Source organism: Crocodylus siamensis, chromosome 2 (assembly GCF_052110815.1).
Source record: "Crocodylus siamensis isolate JL-2025a chromosome 2, ASM5211081v1, whole genome shotgun sequence".
NCBI lineage: Eukaryota > Metazoa > Chordata > Crocodylia > Crocodylidae > Crocodylus > Crocodylus siamensis.
Window position 1 is genome coordinate 25,247,812 of NC_143396.1, and position 26,930 is coordinate 25,274,741.

At 42.0% G+C, this 26,930-nt stretch overlaps 1 protein-coding gene across 9 annotated transcripts in view; it reads left to right on the forward strand.

The window, feature by feature from the left end:
* PPP2R2C (protein phosphatase 2 regulatory subunit Bgamma) overlaps positions 1 to 26,930 on the forward strand; it is a 348,432-nt gene that overhangs the window by 136,042 nt on the left and 185,460 nt on the right. For 5 of the 9 annotated variants that reach the window (XM_090035561.1, XM_090035552.1, XM_090035555.1 and 2 more), the window contains one exon: positions 23,820 to 23,972. The exons of 3 other annotated variants lie outside the window; for them this stretch is intronic. In XM_090035561.1, the coding sequence (XP_089891687.1) occupies positions 23,820 to 23,972 (153 nt within the window). Of the gene's footprint in view, positions 1 to 23,385; positions 23,468 to 23,819; positions 23,973 to 26,930 lie in introns of those variants that run through there. One more of the 9 variants, XM_090035560.1, reaches the window with a different exon arrangement.

A 26,930-nucleotide genomic window follows, 5' to 3' on the forward strand; every position in this document is an offset into this window, starting at 1 on the left:
TGCTGCTGACATCTGGAAATGTGTTCTGCACTATCCTACAGGGCCACCTCTTAAGTACCATCCTGCATAGAAAGTAGATTAGGACACTTCACTCACTACCCTGTTAAGTGGTCTCATACTTCTAGTGATGCTGTAGTCCTTAGAAATTTGCCCAGAGGGCTCCTATAGATAATAATGGAAACTGCCTACTCCTTGCAAAAGTGTCAAGAGAAGTGGGGCACCCTTCACTGTCTTCATTCTGCCTCCTTGGACACCCAGGCAATGTCAGGCCTTGCCAAATGCATGCCAGCACAGTAACCATGCCCTGAGCAGTGTGAGTATACAGTAATTTGTTATTTTGGAATAATCTCAGCTCCTTGCCTCAGTCTATATATGTGTTTGCTTATATTGCATAGAGCAGCCTGACCCAGGTGTTCATAGTAGACTTCATACTGGCTTTAAGCCTTGTGCTTATGAAGGACACAGGTTAAAAGAAACAGGAACATAAATTGAATTGTTCCTTGCCTGAGGTGTGATGTTTTTAATCTAGGGTGCTCTTGCTTTCAAACCGGTTAATTTATTTGCAGTATCTTCCTCACAACGGTATTTTAGTTCCAAAATATTTATAATATTTCCTTGAAGTACCAGCTGGATTTATACAAGGCCTATATGTTTAATATGGACAAGACTGTGATGTGGAAATCTGTCTGACCTCTTTCCAAGTTTTTGGTTTATTGTTGTCAAAACCAATTGTATATTAATAAAATGTTAATACTGCAGTATTAACTAAAAAACTTCCTTCTGTCTTCATGGGAGTAGTTTTGTCGTACAAATTAACTTAATTTTATTCAGCTTAATTTGAAAAAGTCTTGAAAAGGAGGAGAAACAGTTGAGCTGCTACTTGGGATGATTAGATGCAGAACAATGTTGGAATGACGCTGAGGGTCTGATTTAACATATCTAGGCTAGGGGTGTTCAACCTCTTTTAGTCTAAGTACCCCCTGCAGCTAGACACCAAGCAGGGGGAGGGAGAGGATAGCATGCGGCTGAACGTCGAACGGGGGTGGGAGGCGGGGAGCTAGTGTGGGGCCGAATGCTAAGCAGGGTGGTGCGTGGCCCAACACGGAGCAGGGAGGCAAGGACGGCATGCCAGCGGGTGGGAACAGAGTGTCGCTGCCTCCCAGGAGCAGGAGTGGGGTGGGGAAGTAAATCGGGCTGGGGTGAGGGCACTGGCACCACTCTACGGGGTGGGGAAGCTCCCCAGGCTGATGTGTGGCAGTGGTGGCTGCCGCACAGGAGCTCCTCCACCCTGCACAGGGGCACCACTCTCACCCCGCCTCAGCCCTGCTCCTGGGAGGTGGCAGCGCTCCGTCCCCACCTGCCCGTGCATACCCTCTAGGGCCGGTCCAAGTACCCCCAGGAGTACATGTACCCCTGGTTGACAATCCCTGATCTAGGCCATTCAAATCTCATTCTTAATGAAAAGCTTTATAAATAATGCCAGCTAACAGGGATGTTTTCCTCATTGAATTCCAGCTTTAGAGTTCAGGTTAGAATGCCAGTCAGACTGTTTAGGTGAGGCAGGGAAAAAAAGATCATTCAAACTATTTGAGACATGCAGGCTACTGTAGTGCATTACAGTGGGGTGAATAGTCTCAGCCCTTCCCACCTTTTCTAATGAGTCATGTTTCCTAGACCTGTAATCATTTTTGTTGCTCTTTGCTGTATTGTTTCTGTGTCTGTCTTGAAGTGTGGTGCACAAAACTGGACATGGTACTATAAGTGATACCTCATCAGTGCTGAATAGAGCAGAGAAAAATCACTTGCCTTGACTTGCAATCGATGGACCTGTTAATAAAGTCCAGTATGCTATTAACTTTTATATATACTTTTTTTAAAAAAAACAATGACAGTACACTGTTGGCTCATACTCAGCTTGCAGTCTGCTATAACCCTCAGGTCCTTTTCTATAATACTTTAGCCTAGTCAGCAATTACCCATCTGTATTTGTGCATGAGATTATTTTGTCCTAAGTGCAGGATGTTGCAGTTGTTCTTGCTAAGGTTCATTCAGTTAATTTTGGACTGTTTTCCAGTTTTTCAAAGTTATTTTGAATCCTGATATTCCAAAGTCTCTGAATGCCATTGAGGTTGGGTGTCCTCTGCAAATTTGCTAAGTGTGCACTAAATCCTGTCCTCCAAACACCGCTGAGCCCAAGGCAGTCTGCTAGACTGCGACTTGAAATCCCCACCTCAGTCTGAAATTGAACCATTCATTGATGATCACTTTTTGAGCATAGTAATCTAACCATGCACTCCTTAGAGCAGTTTTATCATCTCCAAAGTGGGGTACATGCACCCCAGGGGGTGTGCAAGACGATCCATTGGGATGCGGGAAGAAAATATTAGAACTTCTATTTCTATAAATAGACATATATTGGGGGTGCGTGCTCAAAAATTTTTTTACTGATAGGGATGCATGATCAAAAAAGTTTGGAGACCACTGATCTCTACACCAGGGATCAACAATCTGTAGACCATGGGCTGGGTCCAGCCTGCAGAGCTGAGGCTTCAGCAGTGCATAGCAATAGGTGGCCTTGGAGACTTTTTATGTTTCCTTAGCTCACTAATGAGAATGTCATGGGAGGCTGTGTCAGAGCCTTGCTAAAGTCAAGGTATATCACGTCCACTGCTCTTCCCCCATTCACAGAGCCAGGCACCTTGTCATAGAAGGAAATCGGGTTAGTCAGGTACCACAATACCGTGATGACTATTCCTGATTACCTTTTTCTCCTCCAGGTGCTTCACAGTAGAATCCTTGAAGATCTGTTCCACGATCTTCCCTGATGTTGAGGTCAGATTGACTGGCCTGTAATTCTCCAGATTCTCATTCTTTCTTTTCTTAAAGATGGTCACTATATTTGCTGTTTTCTAGTCATCTTGGATTTCACCTGACCACCATGGCTGTGTCCAGACAAGTGCGGATGTGCAGCATGGGACGCCACACACTGTACATGTAGGCATTCCCGCCACCCCTACCTTGCAGCGTGGGGTTTTTTTGACCCTGGAAGATCCTGGGGTCAAAAAAATTTGTGCCCTAAAAAAGTGGGGTCGTGCATGTGGTGGCATCACATACTACACAAAATCAGAGCCTGGACTGCTGAAATGACGTTCTTAGCAGAAGGAGCACCGTGGCCTCCCCCCACCCCACCCAGGGTAACCTGCCGTGCACCAGAGGGCATGTGGCATGGGTGCTTCCCGGGGACAAGTAGCAACAGCACAGGTGTGCCACTACTGCTTGTTCCTGGGGAAACAAATGTCCGTGCTCATATGGACATAGCTCATGAGTACTCAAGACGAATAGCCAGTGTCTCTGCAATTGCCTCAGCCACTCCCTTGAGTGTCCTAGGAAGCATCTCATTTGGCTGTGCTGACTTGAAAACATCCAGCTTCTCTGAGTAGCCCTAATCAGTTTTTCCATCACTCTTGGCTGCTGATCTCTTCCTTATCCTTGTTACCAACTGTGTTCATCATCTGATAGCTGATTTTATTTGTGAGGACTGCAGTAAATAAGGTATTAAATACTTTAGACATCACTGCATCATCCATTACTAGACTGTTCTCTGCATGCAGTGAGGGATCTTGCCCATTTCTTGGTTTTCCTCTTACTTTTGACATATTTGTAGAATCCTTTTTGTTGCCTTTTATGTCCCTTGCCAGCTGCATCTCAATTTGTATCTTGGCTTTCTTTAATTTTCTCTCTGAATATCTTTGCAACATTCAATTACATTATCACATTTCTGTATTTTGTAGGATTCCTTTTTTTTTTTTTTCCCTTCAATTTGGAGACCTAAACAGCAACTCACTGGAGAGCTTGCTGTTCAGCCAGGCCAGTCTCTTGCACTTTCTATTGTTTCTTTACGTTGGGTCAGCATGTTCTCGCATGATGTTCTTTCTTCTTAGTTTGACCCAGAGACTTTCAGCAGTCCTCCCTCCTGCTTTGTGCTGCACCTCAGAATAAGGGTATGTCCTGTGGGTGTGTTTGTGCTCATGTGAGAGAGAGAAATGCTAAATCCTTTTTCATCCTTCCTGGGAAGAGAGAGAGAGTGCGACAGCCATGCTAATTTGGTTTTTCATCTTGTCTGGCCTTCCTGAACACATTGTACTCATCAATGACATTTACTCTAGTTATAGAAACTAGACTACCAAATTTGAGTTTTCCCAATTAGATCATATAGCCGTTATTGCACTAGGGCATACAGTTCTTCCTGCGTATTCCCCAACCTTTTTGCTTTAGTACATAAAACATCTTGGATAACTAGCCAATTGCCCTAATTTTACTTCAAGAACATTGTTAAGGTTCCCCATACTGCTTCCTTTTACTTAACCTTTATATAAGTCACTTGGCTTTTTGCTTACCTGGGTTTTTGTCTCCCTTCCTAGTTGCACCTAATTGAAAGCCCTCCTCATTAGGTTAGCATGTGAAGAAGCTCTTCCTTCACTTTGTCACGTGGATCCCATCTCTTCCCAGAACTCTTTCTTCTTGGAACACCAGTCCATGGTCAAAGAAGCCAAATCCCTGCTGGTGATACCATCTATGCAGCCACATATTGATCTCTGGGATACATTCACTTCTGACTGGGCCTTTAATTTGTTTAATTTTAAGTAATGTTTTCTATGCTTCTCTATCTCTCTATCAAACCTGGTTGTGATAAAGAACCTGCTCCATTACTGAAACTCGAAGTGTTGTGCTGCACACCCTTTGGACTTTTTAGGGTGATTATAGGGTTACCACAACAATATTGAAAAATAGACCATTTGTTGCCATTATATAGAAGAATGGAAATAGTGTGGCTACATTGGTGGGTTGCTAGTGCTTTATGATTGCAGCATCCTTCATTGATCCTTTCAATCCCTAGCTAACCCTCTGATCATCAACACAATACCTGACAGCATAGGCCATCCCACTATAAAAATAAACATATAATCCTGAATGGATAGCAAAGAAATCCCATGGGGCTAGGTTCTCTAGTCTGCCCTGTTTTGTTTGAACTGCCCACTGGGGTGGCAAAAAAATCCAGTCTGTTTTTAATAACCCAGAAGGCAGAGCTGGAACAAACATCCCATACGCCTCCGTCTTGGCAGCCTCCAATACACAGTGTGTGTCAGATGTGAGGAGGAGTGAAAAGGAGCAGAATGAACTCTTCACTGTGCTCCATCTGTCCCTGGCTGGCAGAGGGTCCTTTAGGGGCTACTGCTATCAGGTGCAAATCTGGGGGATTGGAACCATAAAGGATTCTCTGGAAGTGCTCTGTCTTTGTTTTGCTTGGCAGAAACTGGGCACTGGTGAATCTGGCCTCTTATGTTTAAAGATATTGAACCTTGTTCTGTGCACAGTGATCCCAATGGAGCAGGTTACGAATGGGAGCATTTGGTTCAGTCTGAGCATTGTTAAATGTAAAACATTATCTGCTGTCAAACTTGATAAAATACAAAGTAAATATTAGAAAGCAAACATCTGGAAGAGCCAGTTTCAAAACGTAAGTCTTTCCAGGAGGATGCCTCTAAAAGTTTTAATGCAAAATTTCTGCTTAGAGCAAACCTTTTTGTTGGAATTGTCAACACAAAGCACTTTTTAGGCAGTCCTGTAATAAATCATGTATCCATGCTATATTTCACCAACAACAGTTTCTGTAGCAATTAAAGTCAGCCCTGACTTATTCGTGACACAAATATTGGAGTGTTATTTTACTGGCAGTCCTCCCTCTTCCTTAACTAGCAATTGGGCTCCATTTAAGTTTGCTTTTTTCTTTTTTCATTCCTAGTACTTCACTGAGCACTGGTCTTGCACTCTGACCTGTATTATCTTGGATTAAGGAACTGCATGACTCTAGATGGTTCATTTTATGTAACTAGAGAACATTTATTTAAAGTGAAAAGACTGAAATATGAAACCAGTGAGTTAAAAGAGTAACTAGTGAGTAGTGAGTTAAAAAAGCAAAGCAAAAAAGCCAACCACTCCCCCAAAATAACCAAAAATAACTCCCCTCCTCCCAATAGTCTTATAACAGTCCTTAAGGATTGTAAATTCTGTTTGTCTTTCAGCAAGATTGAGGACTGAATTGGACATGACCTTTTAAATGTTCCACAAAACTTCATACAGGACCTTTGTATACTTTATATATTATAAGATATTATCTAGGTCCAGCTTGTTCCTCTCTTGTACTAACCAGCATAACACCTTTTGAGTAGAGGGCAAGGATGAGGAGAGGAACATGTAGATCTGGCCTTGTGAGTCTAGCCATAGGTGAGCAGTAAAAGAACATAGTATACATCCGTCCTTTGGCTGGCTGCATATGCTCAGGAAGTTAATGAGCATCTTCCAACATGCATTAATCTGGTTTGGTAGGAGTCCAAAGGCTTTCTTTCTGCCTGCCCTCTTGGAGGTGGGGCATAGACATGGAAAGGACATGATTAATCTTGAGAAACATGAATTCAAGTAGAAAATGTATCCCAACCAAATCCAGTAGGTGCATGTTTAAGAGGGACAATGATTCTTAAGAAGCAGAATGGGATGTAGGAAAGATTCTTCTGAGACGGAGAGAATTTCTTCTCAAAGAAAAAAAGAAGAATGATGATGAAAATATGACGCCATTGAAGTCAACAGCAAAATTCTTGACTTCATTGAGGCAGGATTTTACCCGATTTGCCTCCATACTCTATTAATTACAGTCAGACACGCACATACAATTCTTGATTCATTTGTGTTGTATTAGCATGTAGGACACCAAGCACAGTACAAACACATGTTAGAGAACCCTATTCTACAAAAGCTTGCAGTCAAGGTGTAAAACATAAAATAATACATGGCTGTATTAAGCCAGGGGAGCACAAGATAACAGCATGGGAGACTGAGATCACAGTGTAGCATTGGATCCCTTTTTAGTTTTGCTAGTGAAATGCCCCTGATCCATGGAGCTCTCTTAATAGGCTTTGATGGATAGATAGGATCAGGTAGACCTGAGTTGATACTTTGAGAACATTGCGACTATGGGCTCATATTATCATCATTGTTTTTGCTATTATTACTATTATTAGTGACGTTGTTGTTAGTGATAATAATAGTGACGATGATAATAAGTTTTCATATTTATGTCACTATTATTGCTGATTGCTGGTCAGATCAACCAGACATAAAAATAGGATCACAGAATCATAGAAAATTAGGTTTGGAAGGAGCCTCAGGAGGACATCTAGTCCAATCCCCTGCTCAAAGCAGGTGCCCAAATATATCACCTTATACAAGGCTTTATCTAGTCTTAAAAACCTCCAAGGATGGAGATTTCACCACCTCTCTAGGTTACCCGTTCCAGTGCTTTTCTACCCTCCTAGTGAGAAAGTTCTTCCTAATATCTAACTAAAAGTTCCCTTGCTGCAACTTGAGACCATTGCTCCTTGTTCTGTCGTCTGCCACCACCAAAAATGGTCTAACTCTATCTTCTTCGTAAGCACCCTTCAAGTAGTTGAAGGCTGCTGTTATATTCCCCCTTAGTCTTCTCTTCTGTGGACTAGGTAAGCCCAGTTCCCTCAGCGTCTGTGTACAGATCTGGGAGCACACGCCTTCCAGGGTGCGTGCCATGCCCCCTGGACAAACTGCTCGCAGGTCTTGTCCCATGCCTGCCCTTGCCTTGCCCTGCCCCAGCTAAGCAGTGCCTGCCGCTGCCCCACACCCTCCTCACTGCAGGGGCCTTGATCTGCCCCCACCCATGTCCCATCCCTCCCTCCCCTTCCCCACAACAAACTCACCAGCCAATGCTGCTCTCCAAGCCTCCAGGCTGAGCTCCTGGCCATGTGCATGCTTCAATGGCGCACATGCACAGGGCATTTATTGGCCACATCACTGGCCACATCAGGCAAAAAAAGCCGATTTTCCGATATAAGAAAAAATCGACAGTATCGATGCCGATCTGATGTGGGGCTGATGTATCAGCACACTTCTACCTATTACCATTGTATCTGAACTCTCTACCCAACTAAGTAGATGCAAGCTATACTTTTTTAAATCCGGGATCCAGATTTTGGATATTACATAGTAAGCAAAGGTCAAATGTCAGTGTTCATGTCTTTATCTTGCTTTCTTTTTAAATATTTGTCCAATTGTTTCTTTTTCCCCCCTTTAGTTTATTGTTCATGAAATACCAGAAAATAAGTAGCTGTATAGAGATGGTGTATAGAAGACCATCAGTATTTTGATCTGTAATTTGTGCTTATTTACTTTTGATTCATTTTTCACATAAATTGTTAAATGTGAAAAAATTGGAAGTCTTATATATAGTGCCATAAATCAATATGTGTGCCTCAAACAGCAGAGCATGTAGTTTTTACAGGAGGATAGTCCCATATATTTGTAATAAGTCAACCTTTATCTTTTGAAGCTGTAGATTAAGGCAATTAGTCATGTATATTGATATAGAACCATCAGTGAATACATTGCTTTGTTTCATGAATATTGAATCAAATTATTTTGTAATGGTCATTGGTTATAATCAGCTGTATATTGTCTTGTGAATCATGACATACCTTGTTTGGAAAAAATGGTTTATTTAAACAGAGAGCAAATACACACCTGCAATCAGGACCACAGTTTTCACAAATTTAAAGGAGAGGTGGATGTGCTTATCTAAGGGCTTATTTTAGAGACTGTTTATAAAGGAAGGTTTTTTTTGTTAAGTTATAACATGAAATCTACTCTGTAAAATCAGGTATAGCATAATGGAGGGACATGGGTAAAGAGAGTCATATAATGCTTAGTGTATAGGACTAGGATTCAGAACCTCCTGTTATGTTCATGGCTCTATAGCTGACTCCTGCGACTGTGAACAAGTTCCTTTCCCTAAATGTGCCTTCAGCCCCCCATCTTTGAACAGGACTCTAGTACTTAACCTGCCTCAAAGGGCTCTTGGGAAGAGGCCTAATTAATGTATACTTTAATGTCTTTGAGATGTTGCAAACCAATGCAGACTGAGTTTGGGATGTTGGTGAGGATGGGGTCAAATTTTGCTTGGCACTCATGGCTTAGGAATTGTTTGATGTCTTGTCCCTTAGGCACTTATGGCACTCTCAGTCATCATTGCCAGATCTTAACAGTATCTCCTTTTATTTTTGTGTTCAGTTTTTGAAGCAACATGTGAGGCAGGGCCCACACTGAGCTAAATTACCCTTTCCACAAAAATTCTGTCCTTTGCTTGAGAGACTACGGCCCCTGGATGTGTATTTGTCACAGACTCATAGACAGTTAAGATTGAAAGGGACCTCAAGAGGTCATCTAGTCCAACTAGTTTATTTCTGTGCTCACAGGCTAGCGGTAGACATCACCAGGCTTGAGGGGCAAAATCCTACACAGGAATTCCTGGGGTGCGCAAGACGGAGCCCTTCAAACCCCTGGAGTACCAGCCTAGAGCGGTTGGACACTGTGGCCGTGGTAATGCGGTGCTCCCTACTGCACTAGGTCCTGGCCACTGGGCTGCAGTGGCAGCTCGTGCCCAGGGCTGGTCCTGCCCAGCTGCAGCCCCGTGCCGCACTGTGGATGCAGAAATCTCAGGCTGCACATGCCACCCCCATCCTCTCACTGCGTTGCCTGTGTCCCCTCTTGCCTCCCCCCAACCTGTGCCCACAGCCCTCCTTTGCCCACACGCCCACCTTCTTCCCCACACTCTAGGCTGGGTGTGGAGGGCATATGTCTATCATCTTAGGTCACCCCTGACAAAAATAAAATATGACCTAGTGAGTAGAGTGCACAGAAGACCTGAATTCTGTTCTCAGCTTTGCCACTGGCCTGGAAGAGTAATTAGATGAGTCAGTTTACCTCTTTGAGCTTCAGGTTTTCTCATGCATAAAATTCAGGTAATAATATGGACCCTCATCAAGTTATTTGCAATCTACGATAAAAAGGACTTTTGAAAATATAGGTGGAATTCTGTTCCTTCAGACCTCAGACTGCTTGGGGTAAGGTTTGGATTTTTTGTTTGGCTAGGTTATTGGGGGCTGATGCCTGGAAGAAGGTGATGCTGGTTGTGAGTGTAACTTTGATGAGGGGGAAAGGCATTTTCAAAGGAACATTTTTCTGGGTTTCCTAAAGACATCTCTCAGCCATGTATTGTCAGAGATGCCATTTTCCCGTTACTGTAAGGACTGTCAACTTAGGCATCATGACTTGCCTGTCCCTCCCTTATAAAGTGGAAGGTGGCCCTGACTAGATCTTGGCTCAATAAGAAGGACTTCCTGGGCTTGCAGTGGCAGGACCGTGACACTACCTTTTGCCTGTAGCCAGGCAGTTAGGTTGTTTTTGCTGTTTTGGGCATTATGCCTGGTAACTATAAAAGAGGATTGTTTACAAAGTTTTAAACAAGAGGTTTGACAAACAATTTTTTAGGATGCTTTAGATAGAAATAATGCTACTTGGGTCAGGGGGTTGGACTAGATGAATCTTCTATGGTTTTTTATGGATTCTATGACTCTTGAGTGAGTTCCATTAAGAAGAAAGGAATAGGTAGGAAAACATGCTGGAGAGCCCTCGCTTTCTACACTGAGAGATCCCAGGAAGAGGACCACGCCCCCTTCTACAAAGGAAAGCAAAATTTGCCACAGTCCATACCAATCTGATCATGGAATAAAATTCCTTCCTGATCTCAAATATGACGATCAGTCTGATGCTGAGTAGAGCGGCAAGACCTCCTAGCCAGGTCCAGTAGGAGCATTGGTACAGCCCAGTCAAAATTTGCAGCTTTGGCTGCAGCCAACACTTAATGTTTCTGAGCAAAGTATAGCAGCAGAAAGGGAAAAAAAATCCCTCCCTGCCCCATGTGGCATCCAGCAAAACTCAGAAGCATGGGAAGTACCCATAGTACAACATAGGCGTAACTGCATCTAGATCATCCCTGAACAAAGCCTGGCAGACCTCTTCTTGAACATCTCCAATAATGGAGATTCCACAAATTCCCTCAGCAGTCTATTCCACCACATCACTGTTTTTATCTAATCTAAACCTATTTTGATGCAACTTCAAACCATTGGTCTATGTCCTACTCCGCAGCAAGAGAGAAAAGGCATTCTTCCTCTTCTTTATGGCAGCTGTTCAGGTGTTTGAAAACTGCCATCATATCCCCTCTTAAGTGCATTTTCTGCAAGCTGAACATGCCTGTTTCTTTTAACTTCTCATTTTATGACTTGCCTTCCAAGCCCTTTTTCACTTTTCTCACCTGACAGTCTTAAACTTCTCCATGTCCTTTTTAATGTACAAAGCCCCAAACTGATGAGGCCTAACCAATGCTAAGTAGGGTGGCACTAACACATCTTGTATCTTACACCTAATGTTTCTCTTGATGCATCCTAAAACCACATTTCATCTTTTGTGCAGCTGCATCACACCAGTAGTAGATATGAAAGCTAATGACCATGAACACCGCATACCCCCGTAGGCTGGGGGGGGCACAGTGAACTCCCATAGGTGGTGGTGGTGCTGTCGGCAGCAGGAGTGTGGTGGTGGCAAGTGGGGAGCTCCTGCAGGCAGCCACTGTGCTGTCGGTGGCAGGGGGAAGGGTGCCAGTGATTGGTGATCATCTGCAGATGGCGACAGCAGTGTTAGCAGCAGCCATCGGTGATCGTGGACCACCCACAAACACTGCTGGCAGTGTTGGCAGTGAGGTGGGGGCAGTGGTGAGTGGTGACATCCTGCAGGTGCCGTTGTCAGTGTTGATGGAGCCTTTTCACAGGGGGAGCACTGCCACCCTCAGGGGCTGCATGTACACCTGCATGCACCCGCTACATGTCATCAGTGCTAATGACCTACTGACAACATTCATGAAAAGAAATGGGTAAAGTTGGTAATCTGGACTAATTCTTTCTATCTCAAAAAATTAAAGCATTTTGATATATAAATCATAGTGATAGACGCATATATTGTCTTTTTAATGCATCTTTGAATTGGTATTAGTTTGAATTAATTTGAATTAGTTTAATGCATCTCTGAATTAGTTAGGTGCAACTCTACCCTGCCTTCTGCCTGACTTCAGACTAACATGACCAGCTACCTCCTTCTAATTGCACTTTAGTACTCTACTACTAGAGCCCCCTTTATATGTCACACTTACGCCATGATTATTGTGCCAGAGTTGCCTGATACAGGGCTTAAAGTCCTCGGTGATGGAAGCCAAATGTTCTCTCACCAACCAGGATCCTCATCTGCCCTCTGCTGGCAGCCCAGCCAGTGTTTTTCGATGGTTTTGAGAAATAACTGGTTGTCAGTCATCTGATTGTAGGCCCTAATCTCTGTACAGCCTGGGGTCTCAAACAGGACACAAGACTGTCTGTTGGAGCCAGTAGTCAGATGATAGTCAGCCCTGCATGTAGGCACCCAGCTTTCACCTTACTGCCTGCACTGCACCAGATCAGAAACTGGTTTAAACCTGTAACAGAACAGATATTCAGTGCATATAAACCAGTTTGAAAACGGCTGAAGCCGGTTTGAGATAAACCTGGTTGAATGTAGTATCAGACTTAACTGATTTCACTCAACTGTTTTATGCGATGGCTGTCCCAGATCCCTTGCTGGTTCAAGTTAAATCAGAGTCCCCCAGCATCCCAGCATGCTCTCTGGGCTGGGCGGGGCTCTCTGCTCCACAGCAGGGCTGGCCCCTCTCCTCTGCTCCCTGGCTGGAGCTCAGCACAGATTTGCAGGCACAGCAGCAACTGCTGATTTTCCCCTTGCCTCCCTCCCCCACCTCTCACCACTTGCTGCTTAACAGAGATCCTTTTGTCCTCTCTGCTACAGCAGGGACTGTAGCCAGCATGTGGTATGCTAGCTAATGCAGAGTGGTGTTTGTGTGTGTGTCTTGGTCCAATTTCACTAGGATAGGCAGACAGAACAGTGACCCCATAGGCCTTTTGGAGCTAATCAGCAGGTCAGCTGGTAAGCTGTTTAAGAAGTTTGAAGTAATGAGGAGAGAGGCTATTGTTTTGCTAATTGGGTGATCCTTTTCCTAATTGTTTGTTATCAGTTCCTCCTCCCCAACTTGATTTCTCACCTGTCAGTGTCATAGGTTTATAGTTAGTAGGGTCGGAAGGGACCTGAGCAGGTCATCAAGTCCGACCCCCTGCCATAGCAGGAAAAAGCACTGGGGTCAAATGACCCCAGCAAGGCGTTTGTCTGAAATTTGCTGCAGAAAAGTCGTTGAATTTGCTGCAGACAGTATGATGTAGCAGGGAGGGAGATTGAAAACATCATATGCCACCCCACCCCAGACTAGGGGGGAGGTCCCCCTGGGGCCAATCCCGCCAGTGGGGGGGGAGTCCCCCATGGCCAATCGTGAGATGGCTGATCACTATGGCCGATCTTGCTGCGGCCACTTCCAGGGGTCAAGGAGTGTGGCTAGTCAGGGGGTGCACGTGCACCCTCTATGTATTGCCACTGGTTGAAAAGCTCTGTATCATCAACAGATGCATGCACTGCACACACCCCGTGCCTCAGAGTGCTAACCCAGGGTTGACAACACTTCCGCCTCTTGAGCAGCCAGCAGGGAAAAGTCTGTGACTGTGCAGACTTACCTACCTAATGAGAGAGTCCTGCTGGGGCCTGGCCACACCCCCTCAGCTCAGCTCCCTGCAGAAGGGAAGGGAGGGCTTCATTGGCACCCCCTGTCTTCTAGCCTGAGCCACTGCAGGCATGTGCCTGAATTTCCTCAGTCCAGGGAGAATGTCTGTCCAGTTTCAAAGCAGTTCAGCCTAGTCAGGTTAGACTAACGTGCAAAGACTGAATCAATTCAGGCTCAGGCTTTTTGAATGTCTGTCCCTAGCCTAAAGGTTTATATTTGCTTAAACCAGTTACAAAGTTACAGTTCAATAATCGAGCTATAAGGGTAACTCCTCTGTTTTTCTGCCTTTACTCCCATGAGTAGTACTGCTGTAGTCAGGGACTAGTTACATATGGTTTTAACTCCATATTTTTTCAAATTTTTAGTAGTGGAAGTAGAGAAATAAATGACACAAGGAAAAAATGTGAGTGCCGTTTAAACAAAAATAGATGTGTGTTTTTGTGTGCATGTGTGCGTATGTTGCAACTAAAAGTGCATCACCACTCAAATCTGAATTTTTATTTCTATTTTGCCATATATGAAGCATGTAGCAATTTCATGATGAAACTTTAATGTATATTAGAGAGAGACTTATGTATCTGTTAGGACAAAAGAAAAACCAGATTTCTTTCAGAGTTTCTGTATTTCAAAACACTTCCCTGCACTAAAATATTATCAAGGCTACAGTGAATTATGCTTAAGGGATGAAGCATTGTCATTTGAAAAGAAAATAGGTTCTCATGACTGTTTACTACCTGAGTATTAATGCAGCCAATTACAGTGTTCTGCCTTTCAAGCATTATTATGTTAGAGCAAGAAAAGAGCCAATATTGCATTTTACATGACCTTTCTAATGCTATATATACACATATGGATTTGTGTTATTTGTCTCTTTGATTCGCCAAATGTTTCTTATTTGTGGCTCAAGGCATTTATTTATTGCAAGGCTTCAAGCTGTGGTAAGCAAGGTCATAGATTAAGAATTGATTTCCACAGTTGTTCTAGCATACAAACTAAATTTCACTTGGTTGGTTATAAAAGCTGCAGCTGGCCATAAATACAGCTCTCCATCGTTATTGGAGTATTAATGTTAAAGAAAATGAGAAAATATCCAGTGTATATATTATATCTTTAGTTTAGATAAGATATTACTTATCTGAGATTTATTTTATTTTATGTTCTTATTTATCTCTGAACATATCCTATATTTGGCCAGCAGATTTCATTCATGGGTTCTGGCAAATACAATTTTATATTCTTTATTGTTTTTACCATACAGTCTATTGCTAATCTCTGCTTCAAAGATGTGCAACAGCAATGTTGGTTTCAAAATGGAATAGTTGTTTTCCTCTAGGATGATATGCTATATATTATATTCCTGTACCTTGGAACAAAAGGATATGATCAAACCTAAGAAATGATTAGATTGCAAACTTGATACTTATACTAAAGAAATAGAGACCTTCCAGGTCAAATAATTTCTTCAAGAGCTACATTTTTAACTGATAATAACAGTTCAAATACACTTTGGTAGTCTGTGTATCAATGAAGTGTATTAATATACATATTTTTATTTATGGATGTATGACTTTTTACTTTCTGTGGATGTTCTGTACACCATAAAGTTGTACTCTTATAAAATACTGCGGAAAAATATAGTCAAAGTAACTACGTTTTCATTTATGATTGTTTTGAATAAATGTTTCTCATACAGTCCTAGTGAATAGCAAATCTTAATAGGTAATACATAATTCATAGTCATAATTAACAATTCATATCTTCCAGTGGATTTACAGATATTAAATGTATCCTCCTACCACAACTGTGACTGTTAATATTATCATCCTGAACTTCTATATATTGAGAATTTATATAGAGAGAACCTGATCAAAGAGATCAAGCCGTTTATCCAAGGCACTAGAGTCATGTCACTTTAGATTAGAATTATTGAATTCCTAACTCCTAGCCAACAGTTTCATCACAGCTTTAAAAAGCATTTTGCCACAGAGGCAGAGGTGTATGTAATAATGGGAAATGGGTAGCTAAGTTGTAGCCATAAAATTATTTAATGTTGGTGCTGTCTGTCTGTTTTCCTGCTGGTGTGGTATATAGGTTTAAGAAAATGGATATCACAGTATCTTACCATACCTAAATGTGGAAACTTGGGTTGATTCACCTCCACCAGAGTAATTACTAAAAAATTCAGCCAATCTTTCCACTTACTGGGTGCCCTGGATTTTAAAATGAGAAGATACTATAGATTTTGAACTGTATGCTGTTGTTACAGTACAGTGGGATTGAATGGCAAGCACTGGGAAATTTAATCGTTTTGTGTATTAATGTTTTTTCTTGTACAGTCCTCAAAACCTATTGTAAAAAAGCCAAGAAGAAAGAAGATTTATATCTGGTGCTGGATGACTGAGTTGGGGAATAGTTTGTTACACAGGCAGAATGGTTCGGGGGTAGGTCAACTGTATGAAAATGTGAACTCTCTTGAGAACATTGAAACCGTATCTGAGCTGATTTCTCCCCTATTTGGATCAGTGTTCCCCTTGCAGGAGTTGATGCATTGATGTGAATGGGAGCCACCAGCCAGCTGTTTGAATTTATATTTGACTCTGTATCTTTCTCTCCGAGGTGTAACAAACAGCTTTTTTTCCCAGAGGACAGTAGAGGCTGCTGAGGCACTGGGAGCAGCTGGGTCATGGCTGGTGGCTGCCAATCTTGGGCCTTCTCCAAGTTGATGCCTGGGGCTCGTGCCCCACTCGCCCACACCTTGTTATGCTACTGCTTCCTTTTAGTTTACGAGCTCTTGAAGCAGTTGTGTGTATTGTAGCATGCTGAGCTTATTGTCATCATTAAGAGAATAGTTCATTACGATTGGGAATGTCTATATAGAGAGAGAGGTAGACAGATTTCTTTGTTATCTTCACTGGTATCTACTAGAGGGAATATCTTCAAAATCATTGCTTGGTAGTCAGATACGTGTGACCCCCTGCCGTAGCTCTGTCAAAGGTGGAACAGTCCTGAGGAAATTATTTTCAAACTTTAATGGTCATGAGGCGTGTTTTATGAGCTTATGAGGATCAACTAAAGCATGGTTGGGACAGGTTGCACAACTGAATCAAAGATTTTCAGCGTTATTCAGTACATGAAGGCCTTTGGTGTAAGGGTATGTTGAAAATGCATATCAAGAGTCTCAGATTAATTCACCACCTTTGAACAAATTCCCTCAACCAATGGAGTAATGAGTAGGTGATATAAATAGCAAGATTGGCAGTGTAAGTGAAATCTTTCCAAGGATGATACCTGCCAAATCTAAATGAGACTCCATTAAATGTATATTTACTGACAGCTGACCTGGAATCAGTCAGCTGAATGCTTATACAGAAGTCATCGGAAGTAGTTATTCCAAATGAAGTTTGCACACATTTTTCTCAGGTTAGAAAAAATGAAGGAACCAAAGCACTTGATATTTCTTGGTAAGGTGTTTTTGGTTAGTATATAACGATAGCTTATACACAAAAAACAATTAGGATATCCAATATCTGGAACCAACTTCCAGATATTGCCCCTACCTTGGGCAAATTCAAGAGGAGGTTGGATGATCACCTGTCTGGGGTCTTGTGAACCCAGCATTCATTCCTGCCTGTGGCAGGGGGTCAGGCTAGATGATCTATTCTGGTCCCTCCTGACCCTAGCTACTATGAAACTATGAAAAGGTTTGCACTATAGCAGTTATCTTAATCAAATCTGGTAGATTGATTGTATTAGCACCCCATTGACCTGTTCCGTCAGCTGTCCGTAAGGGACCATTCTTTATCAAACATAAAAGATAGAAAAAAATAAGGCCAAAAATAAGGCCTCAGGTACTTCTACCATTGCAAAACCAAACAGAATGCTTGAATCATGAAAGAAGGGAGAAGACTCATTTTGCTCCCCAGCTAGGAATCCTTCACCCAATACAATACATTCTAAATACACTAAAGTATGAGGAGTAGGTAAGATGTGTTTGGTTCTTTTCATGTGATGTAAGTGGAGGCCCTGCGGAGACCATGGGAAAGAGTTGGCAGCATGTTTCAGTGGAAGTTCTGCTTTCATAGGCACCAAAGGACTGAGTCTCTGAGTCTCTCTCTCTCTCTCTCTCTCACACACACACACACACACACACACACACACACACAACACACACACACACACACACACACACACACGTGTGTATATATATGTGTGTGTGTATATGTATATATGCATGTGTGTGCACACATGCACACACACACACATGTTGGTATTGGTAGATGCTAAATTCTTTATATATTCTAGTTTATTTTATACAAATAGTATAACTATGTTTAAGCTACATGTTGTAATACTTGTGGATGCAGCAGAGGTGTGTGTATTAATTTGCCAGGGTTAAATACTTATATTGAGGCTTTTCTTTATATTTCATTTATGCCCTGAATATCAACTTGGGGTTTGAAGCCAATGGGAACCTTCAAAGTAACAAGGCTAGGATTAATTAGGTAATGTTTGCAAAATTCTCTGGAGACTGAAAATGCTACTAAATGTTAAATGTTTGCACTAGGCCTTGTTTTTTGCACAGTCCTTAGTGACACTAACTGTGGTTGCTGTTTGGAAAGATTAGATCTTTTTATAAAATATATCTCTACTGCACATTTCTTCATCTAATAGGATAGCAAGCTTTCATGTTTGAAAACCCCAGTATAGCCTTTCCAGCTTGAGGGCCAAATGTATTATTTTTAAAAGGTCAAGGAGGGACAGTGAATATTTTCAAGCAGGGGCTCAGGCAACACAGAAGTAGGAGGCAGTCACCTGTACATCTCTAGTGCAGGGACTCCTTAATTTTGTAGGACTCTGTAGCAAGTGTCCAACTAGCATAAACAGCTTCTGCTTCTCCTTCTCCCTCTCTATAGCTTCTTGCTCAAGGGTTTGTGTTTGGGGATGGTGGGGACGCTGGACAGTGCATGGAGCATGTTTTGTTCATGATTCCATGTAGATGATATACATTCTTGCTAAGGTAGGTAGTTGGCACAAGTTACAGTGGCAACAAGATTATTTTATCTTGATCTGAGGATGAGAATCAGAAAGGTATGACTGGTTATTAGTTCTCAGCTTGATCTCTATTTTTCCAGGCCTGCACGGCATTGGATGCCTATGAAGGCTGCCCTAGGTTTTGGTATAGGATCCAGGGGCGGTACAAGGGTGGGGACAGAGGCGTGCTGTTGCATCTCCCTCTATGTGTGCTGCACATGCACACTGAGCTCTCTGAGCAAACTGGCTTGTCAGTGTGACTCCTGCCAGTCACTGCTTTGGTGCACCTCTGGAACCCAGGGGGTGAATGCTGCCACTTCTCTGCTTCCCAGCCCTTTGCCCATTGCTAAATTTGGCAGCAGGGGAAAAACGGGGCAAGTAGCAGAGGTGTTCACTCCTGGGTTTCAGAGCTGCACTGACAAGCTGATCAGCTTAGCGAGCTCACTCTGTCTATTCTGCAAAGTCAAAGGGGTTGCAGCCTCATCCCCACATCAGATATACATTTGTTTCATCATACAGTCACCCTCAAAGGTCACGAGGGTGTCCAGGCCAAAGGATACAAACCATTGCTCTCTCTTCTTGACTTGATGTAGAAATGCACCTGGGGTATGGAATTAGTATAAGGTGCACAGTAGGTTTCAAAAGGAATGCATCAAATGTTTAAAAATCAGACAATGTGACTAAAGGAAGTAATTTGTACTGTAGTTATTCAGCCCTCTAAAATTTGGAAAATATCCAACTCATCTGTGGATTACTTCGGATCTATACCAACTCCACTTGTGACTCATACTTCACTGCTCTTCTGTTTTTCTTCTTGACAATAAAGGTAACTTACAGCATTCTGAATTCATCTCTAGTGTACAAACCAAAAGCTAATAGCCAACACAGCCAAGTGTGAAACAATTCTTCACTAAAAATTCCATCTCTTTGTTTTTACCCCCACTGCTATGATTGCATTCAAACAGCTGTAGGCTTCAGTAATACTGCAGTATTTTGCATTCAGTGTGTAATTAAAAGATTCTCATAGCCAGGGAACTGAACAATGAGTTTTTTTCTTCTAAATAAAAAGTGGTTCAACTGTGAGTGAAATGCTATTAATAGCAACAATTGTGTAGATGCCAAGTGGGCAGATTCAGTAAGGGTGAAATAATAAAAAAAACCATTAGTGTGTTACAGAAAAAACAAATGTAAAATAAATCATTAAAAACAAGTTTCACTGCTTCCCTCTTTTCTTTGCCTCATTCATTTTCCATAATAGGTATAGCGATACTTTTGTAAATAGAGGAAGATGAATTTTCCCTGGTTTAATTTTTTTTCAGTAGTAAACCATCAGTAGTTCATAGATATGAGGATACCAGACATTTAATTTAATTTTAATAATTAATTCTCATAAAATTTATACTTTACCCTCCCACGACTTTACTACTATGAACAATCATATGTTGCCATGAATCTATATACACTTCATGTATTCGATTATTGTACCATAATGAGATACATTAAGGAGGTTTTGAAAGGGACCACATTTATGCATGTACAGATATAAAACAAATACATAAGGGCTGCTTGCAGACATTAACAAAAAAAAATGGTGCTTTGTTTTAAACTCAGTGTGCTCCTGCACTAAGCCCTACACCTGCCCAGAAGAGGCCATACTTTAGCTGGCCCCATCTCGCCCAACTTCTGTATAGGTCAGGCGCTTTAGTAGGGCTTTTTTGGTGCTTTTATCTAATAGTTGATTGAATCAGTTTTAGCTAAAAGTGCCAAAAAGCACCTCTGAAGTGCCCAATCTACACAGATGCTGCAAGGCTAGGTCGAAGTAACATGCTGCTTTTTCCACTAAAGCGCATTTTTTTTTTTTTTTAACATCAGCTAGCAGCCAAGATGCACAAACCTCTGTTTATGCACACAACTATTGAATATTGCTGACAGATCACCTTCCTTTGACTGGTATCACAGTAGCATGGATTGAGTTAAACTGGTTCTACTAACTGTGTAATATGGGTAAAAGAAATTGGCTTCCTATGCAGCATTACATGCCTTACATTCTTTGAGTCGGGGGAGAAGAAATCAATACTTGGTATTGCAGACAAGTATAGTTATATCCTTGATATTGTTGGGATAAAGTGGATGTCTTGGGTCCCGTGTTCTAGTCTCTAGGGCTAACGAGAGACAGTCAAAAAGCCCCAGGATGACTCGCTTCAATCTTTGCAGGTTTCTCTAAACTGCGTAGATTGAACTGATAATAAAATGCACTGATGTTCACTTTTGAAACTGGAGAGGCAGCCAAACCTGTGCAGTGGCCCATACCAGGTGCTGGGGGCACTAGAGCATGCCTCCAAAGCCTGATGGCCACTGCCAAAGGCATCCAGATGCAGCCCAGGGCTCCTCCTTGATTGGCTGCCCAGCCGTATGCCCCCCCAACCCTTTGCTGTCCCCGACTAGGGAGAAACATCCCCTCCAGCCCAGGGCTGGTTGGATCCCCCAGCCTCAGTGGGGGTTCCCCGCCCCTGGCATGTTCCCCAAGCCCTGCTCCTGGTGCAGACAGGGGATTCTCCCTTCCCAGCCCCCAGTCTGGTCCAGCAGGTTTTGACCCCACACTGACTCTGCACAGGCAGAGGCTAGGGAGCTGGAGGCTTTACTGCCTCTGCTCCGTGACAGCTGGGGGTAGGGCAAAAAATCCAGGCTGGGGGGAGCTTTCCCATCCTCAGACCTTGCAGACCCCGGCTGGTGCTGGGCTGGGGGAATTGTTCCTTGGCCCCACAGTCCCTGAGACCCAGGGGCAGCTGGCGAGGGTTGGGGCTAAGGTGATTCCAGCCCAGTTGAGGGTCTGTGGGGGGTGGTAAGTCCCACAGAGGGTGCTTTCCCTCCCCTTGTGCTGTGCAGACCCACAGGCACAGGCAGAGGCTATGAGGCAGAGGTTTTACTGCCTCAGCTCTGAGAAAGCGGGAGAGTGGGGCCAGCCCTGCTCTGCTGGAGCAGACAGCACAGCCTAGGGCTGCAAAGCATCCTGGCGTGACTGTGTGTTAGCTTGAATCAGGAAGGGATTTGGGACAGAAGTTCCATAAACCAGTTTGATTTAAATCAGTTTAGTCTCATACTACATTCATCCAGGTTTATCTTAAACCAGTTTCAGTGATTTTGAAAGTGGTTTATGTGCACTGAGCTTTTGTTCTGTTACAGGTTTAAACTGGTTTCTGATCACTTAGACTGGTTTATGTCAACTTCTGTCCCTAGCCCCAGAGAACGAATTATGCTAAAATCACTCTATTTTCATTTTCTGTATAGTTCCCATGTTTGGCACAGGGGATTTTTCTCCTTTATGGATTAAGGTATACAATTTGGTTTCTAGATACTGTGCTTTCCCAACTGGCTATCAACCATTTTATACAAATACCACGTCAGTATCACCTTGTAAATGGACTAATGTATTCATCATATAGAACCAGGCTAGTCATTAATATTCTTACAATCACCTAAAGGCCAGATCTTGGTCAAATGGCCACTGAATTTCAGTTGTTTGTTTGGTAAGTATACTTAAATAGATTTTTTAAAATTTAAATAATGTTTATTTAATTTTAAATACATCTTATCAGTTTAAAAATGTTTACAATGGAAACTGAAAATCAGCACTGAAAATCAGTGTTACCGTATGGAACTTTTTACAGACCTCATCAAAGAGTGGATATGTTCATTGTGTTAGAAGTAAGCACTGATGAAATAATCTTTGGACTGTTACAATGAGGTCAGGAGGCCTCAGCATCACAAGACAGGTGTACAGCAACTTTTTGCTCCAGGAATGTCGACTGTATCTTCTGCACTGCTATGCTTGGTATATAACATGGCATATGCCCACGTTGGAAGAGCTGGCTGAACCACAGGGGTGAAGCAGAAGCTGAATAGGAAGTCTGAAGCCACTGCAGATGTTGAGATCATCTGGTACCTTCTAGGTATGAGCTTCTTTTTACCAACAAAATGGCATAGCCTTGAACTGTTTTGGATACATGTATAAATACAGATTTTTTTATTTTACTGTACTCCGTTGTTTAACATTAAATTAAAATTGAAAAAAAAACCAAAGCGTATGGGCCACCTCACTTTGTCACTGTGAAAATTACTCTCCCCTCCTCAGCCCTCTCCAAAGTACTATGGTTGGAGCAATTTGGCTAAATTCTGATGATCTAGAAAATCAAGAGAGAAGCATTTTCCCCTGAGTTCCCCAAATTTATGAAAAGAAATTAGTTGTTACTCATTGAAGTGGGCACATGATTGCCAGTGTACTTCTCCATAAGTAGCTTGCATTTACTTAAAGTACCTGGCCTCGTTTTGAACACTGGGTCATGCTGTATTTAATCCAAGCCATTGTGCCTTGTATCTTGCATTGTGTTTTTGCCCTGTTTTTATTTATTCATCTAAGAGGCATTTATGTCAATGTATTATAAAAGCTGTATTTTGGTCTCCAGTTTCCTTTCTTCTCAGTCTCAAGGGATTGAAAGACTCAGACCCTGAGAAGCAGAGTCATGCTGCTTCCACCTCTCTTAAGGATCAGTCATGAACATTTAGGAGTAACGTGATGGTTGGGACTGTTCTCTGCCTCTTGTTAACAAATGGCTCTTGATACTCCACTGTGTCCAGAGTCAGTAAGACATGGGTATACCCTGACTCAGTATACTTTTCCTCTTCATTCAAGATTTTTGTACTGTTTTGAAAAGGAGGAGGTGGAAATAGCATTGTCTATAAGAAGCAAACAGAGCTTGGAAGAGGCCAGTGGTAAAAGATAGGTACCCAAGGACAATTTGGGAAAAGGAGGTGAGAGTTCTGTGTCCTTCCTGTCTTTTTCCCTTTATCTCTAGACACTGGGGAGAGGGGGTCATGTTGCTTACCCATATCTATGCACCGTAGATCTTTATGGTCTGTAGAGCATATCTGTAGATGGAGTGGAGTGCTACCATGCTCTGCCTGGATCTTGCTTTCTCAGAGCTGTCCCTAGATATTCTGTAGCCCAAGACAAGGATCTCTGCTGTCAGATATGGAACTGTAAGACTTCCAGGATCATATGCAGTAGGGTTGGGGGGAAAAGAGAGGAGAAATAAATCTCAAACATTGAACAGAAATAATTCAACAGCTTTTTGTTTGTTTGTTGTGTTTGTTTGTTTGAAAGATACTGCTTGTGCTGGATGCCAAGTGTGTGGATTCAGCTTCCTTCTGGAACCTGGACAGGTTACCCCTGGGAAACCTTGCATTGTGCCTGGCCCTGCAGAGAACATGGAAGGAGAGAGCATCTATGAGATTGATTCTGAAGATGGGGTTGGAGGTAAGGGTTCCTGTCACTTTTACTATTAATTTATTTTTACCCCGATTGGCTGGTTACAGGAGTCCTTACAGGCAGCTGGATTCCAGGTACCACCAAAAACTTTTAAATTTGTCCTCAGTTGCTGATTGTACTGTGTCACCTTTTAATACATGCAATAAATAAAGGTAATTTTTGCTACATCACTGGGTTCTGTCTTAAATCAGATTTTGAGTTCTTCAGGAGATATTTGTGAAGTGCAAGTCAATGATGGGAACCTTTATGCAGTGCAGTAATACAAATAATATGTTACTTTATTTTGATCTAGACACACATTTGCTAGCATTATTCTGGAGAGTGTGGGATCTAGTCCTACTCATACAGACCTTTGTGTTTTATCATATTTCCAGCAAGCTGACAGAATCCTTAACATAGAGGCCTGTACTGATTTCTAGGAATAGGAAGAGACTTATTCCAACAGGATTGTTTCAAAATAGTTTTCATTTCGAGAGACTGTTAAACACATGCACTTGCCTAAAGATAGAGCCATATCCTGTCTGCTCAAACCATTGAGTAAAAGAGTTATTTAAAAGTCACTTTGCTGTTCATTTCCTAATATACACTAAAAAAATCCTTGCTTGCTATTCTTCACCTATCAGATAATATAGGGAATAGCTAAATGGTCTTATAATTTAAAATCTAAACGAGCTGAGATATCTTCTTTGCTTTTTTTGCATTTCTTGAAAGTGGCTTTGGGTAAATCAGTTGAGTTCTTTGACTTTTCCCATTAGTACTTCTTTATCCAGATTATAAGAGTTTGGTGCTTTTACATCAAACAGGGGGTTCTAAAGATGGAATATTAAATTCTTTTGCAGAACATTTTACAATTTTATTAACACTTTTTTGTATCTCAACTTAATCAAATTTGGCTTAACCATGTAGAATTAATGTAGACTTCAGAGCTGCATCTGTGGATCAAACCAAAGTAAACTGTCTGTGTGATTAAAGTGGAATCAAAATGAGTGGTGTGTTTCACTGATATTCAGTACAAGACCTGTTGGTATAAACATATTTCTTAAGGGCTTATTTTAATGCAAAATTGGTCTAAGCCTAAGAGAGTTTACTGATGCTAATTGGAGTTTAAAGTGCTTTGCAGCCATTTGAGGCTGGTTCCAAAATGTTCACAAAATGACCCTGTTATTCAATATTTTACTCACCCACACGTATGTGTGGGAATTCCAGCCAATATTATCAAACTTGTGAGCTTAAAATAGTGCTTTTAAATTTACCTTTAGGGATCTCTTGTTATGTCTTATGGAAGGATCAGTACCTGGTGGAGCCTGTTCATGGATTTGAATTCTTAATTTTAGGCTCCAAAGTGCCTAAAAGGTTGTCTAACATTTTCCCCAACTATATGGTGGGTTGAGTAGAAGATATTGCCAAACAAATATTGCTTCCCACATGTTGCCTGGACCATCATTCACCACCGCAACAGCAGTACTTTAATTTTAATGCAGTTCAAAAGGCTGCATTGCACATACCCTGCTCAGCATCTTTACTCTGAAACACCATTTTCTTACTCAGTAGATTTTCCACTGGCCCTCAGAGAGAAGATGGAGCAGGGTTTCCAACCCTGCTACAGTACTCGTGTTCTCCTTGCTTCAGGGAATACTCTCTAATGCCTCTGGGGTACAGACTGCCCCTAACAGGACTAGGGAGGAGATTAAACCATTTTGAACTCTTCATTGGATGTTAGAATTGGCCCACAGAAACGGAGCATGTTCTAAACCCTCCCAAAGGGTAATTAAACAGCGTTGTTCCCCAAAAGCTCAGGGAGGCATTGTACCTTCCTGAGACCCTCGACGTCCTCTGAGGGTGTGTGCTTTTCACCGTGTTCATCATGGTCCTGTACCAGGCAGGCGTTGTTGGCTTTAATTATTGATATGTGAGTGAGTGTCCCCACTTCTGGTGTCTCAGCCATCTCGACCTGTTTCTAAGAGAAAAGTAATCAGATGGTTTGGGGGAAAAAGATTTGTTAATTTCAGGAATATTTTCAACTGTTCCCTGAGAAACTTGTAATCCCTTCTAACATATGCTGATAACTTTCATGTGGCTACCAATCTAAAACCAGGATCATCTCTCTTATCGTTCAATCAGTTCCATTATATTAGAGTCTTTTAATGTGTGATTGTATTTGTTTTGAGCCTGCATGGTGAACATAAAAAGGCAAAATCGATGCTGTGGATAAATGTTTCCTTGCAGGTGGCATACTGTAATTAAATAAGTATCTGAGGATTTGGTTCTGCATCTCAAAATCAAGCGCCATGGGAAGAAGGAGTAGACCCTCTCAATCCCTGATGTAACTCTACTAGCATTTGTGGTGTTACACCAGGTCCAGATTTGGCCCAGTATTTTCACTTGTGGCTTTAATTCAAGGAAAAAATCCCTACTGTACATTAGCTAGGTTGCAAGTCAGTTGCTATGGTACTCAGCATTTTTAACCAATCAGCTTTCTTTTGTGGTGATTCAGGCCAGAGTACCAAATCAGTCACACTGCACTAGAGCTGTAATCAAAAGAGCAGCTATTGTTGGTTTTAAAGCCAACAGAGACTATGAGAACAGAAATATTTTGGTGTAAGAGTATATGTACAGTACTGCATGCATAAAGTATATTCTGGAGTATTTGAACTGAATTTATCCTATGAATGATATATATTTTTAAAAATAATAATCAATGTGGAGCTAATGGATTAAATTCTCTCTTGTATATTCTTCCATGGGCTTCAATAAAATCAACATAAGAACTGATCAAGAGATTTTCTTGTATAGCCATCTGGAGGATTATTTTCTTTTTGAGTTACTATATAGCACCATACTATTGCCACAATAGTGCTTGCTAATAGCAGTTTCCCAGACTGCTGCTTCTCTGCTTCTTTCTTATATTATCTGGCAAATCAGAAGATGCTGCTGAACTGCTGCAGT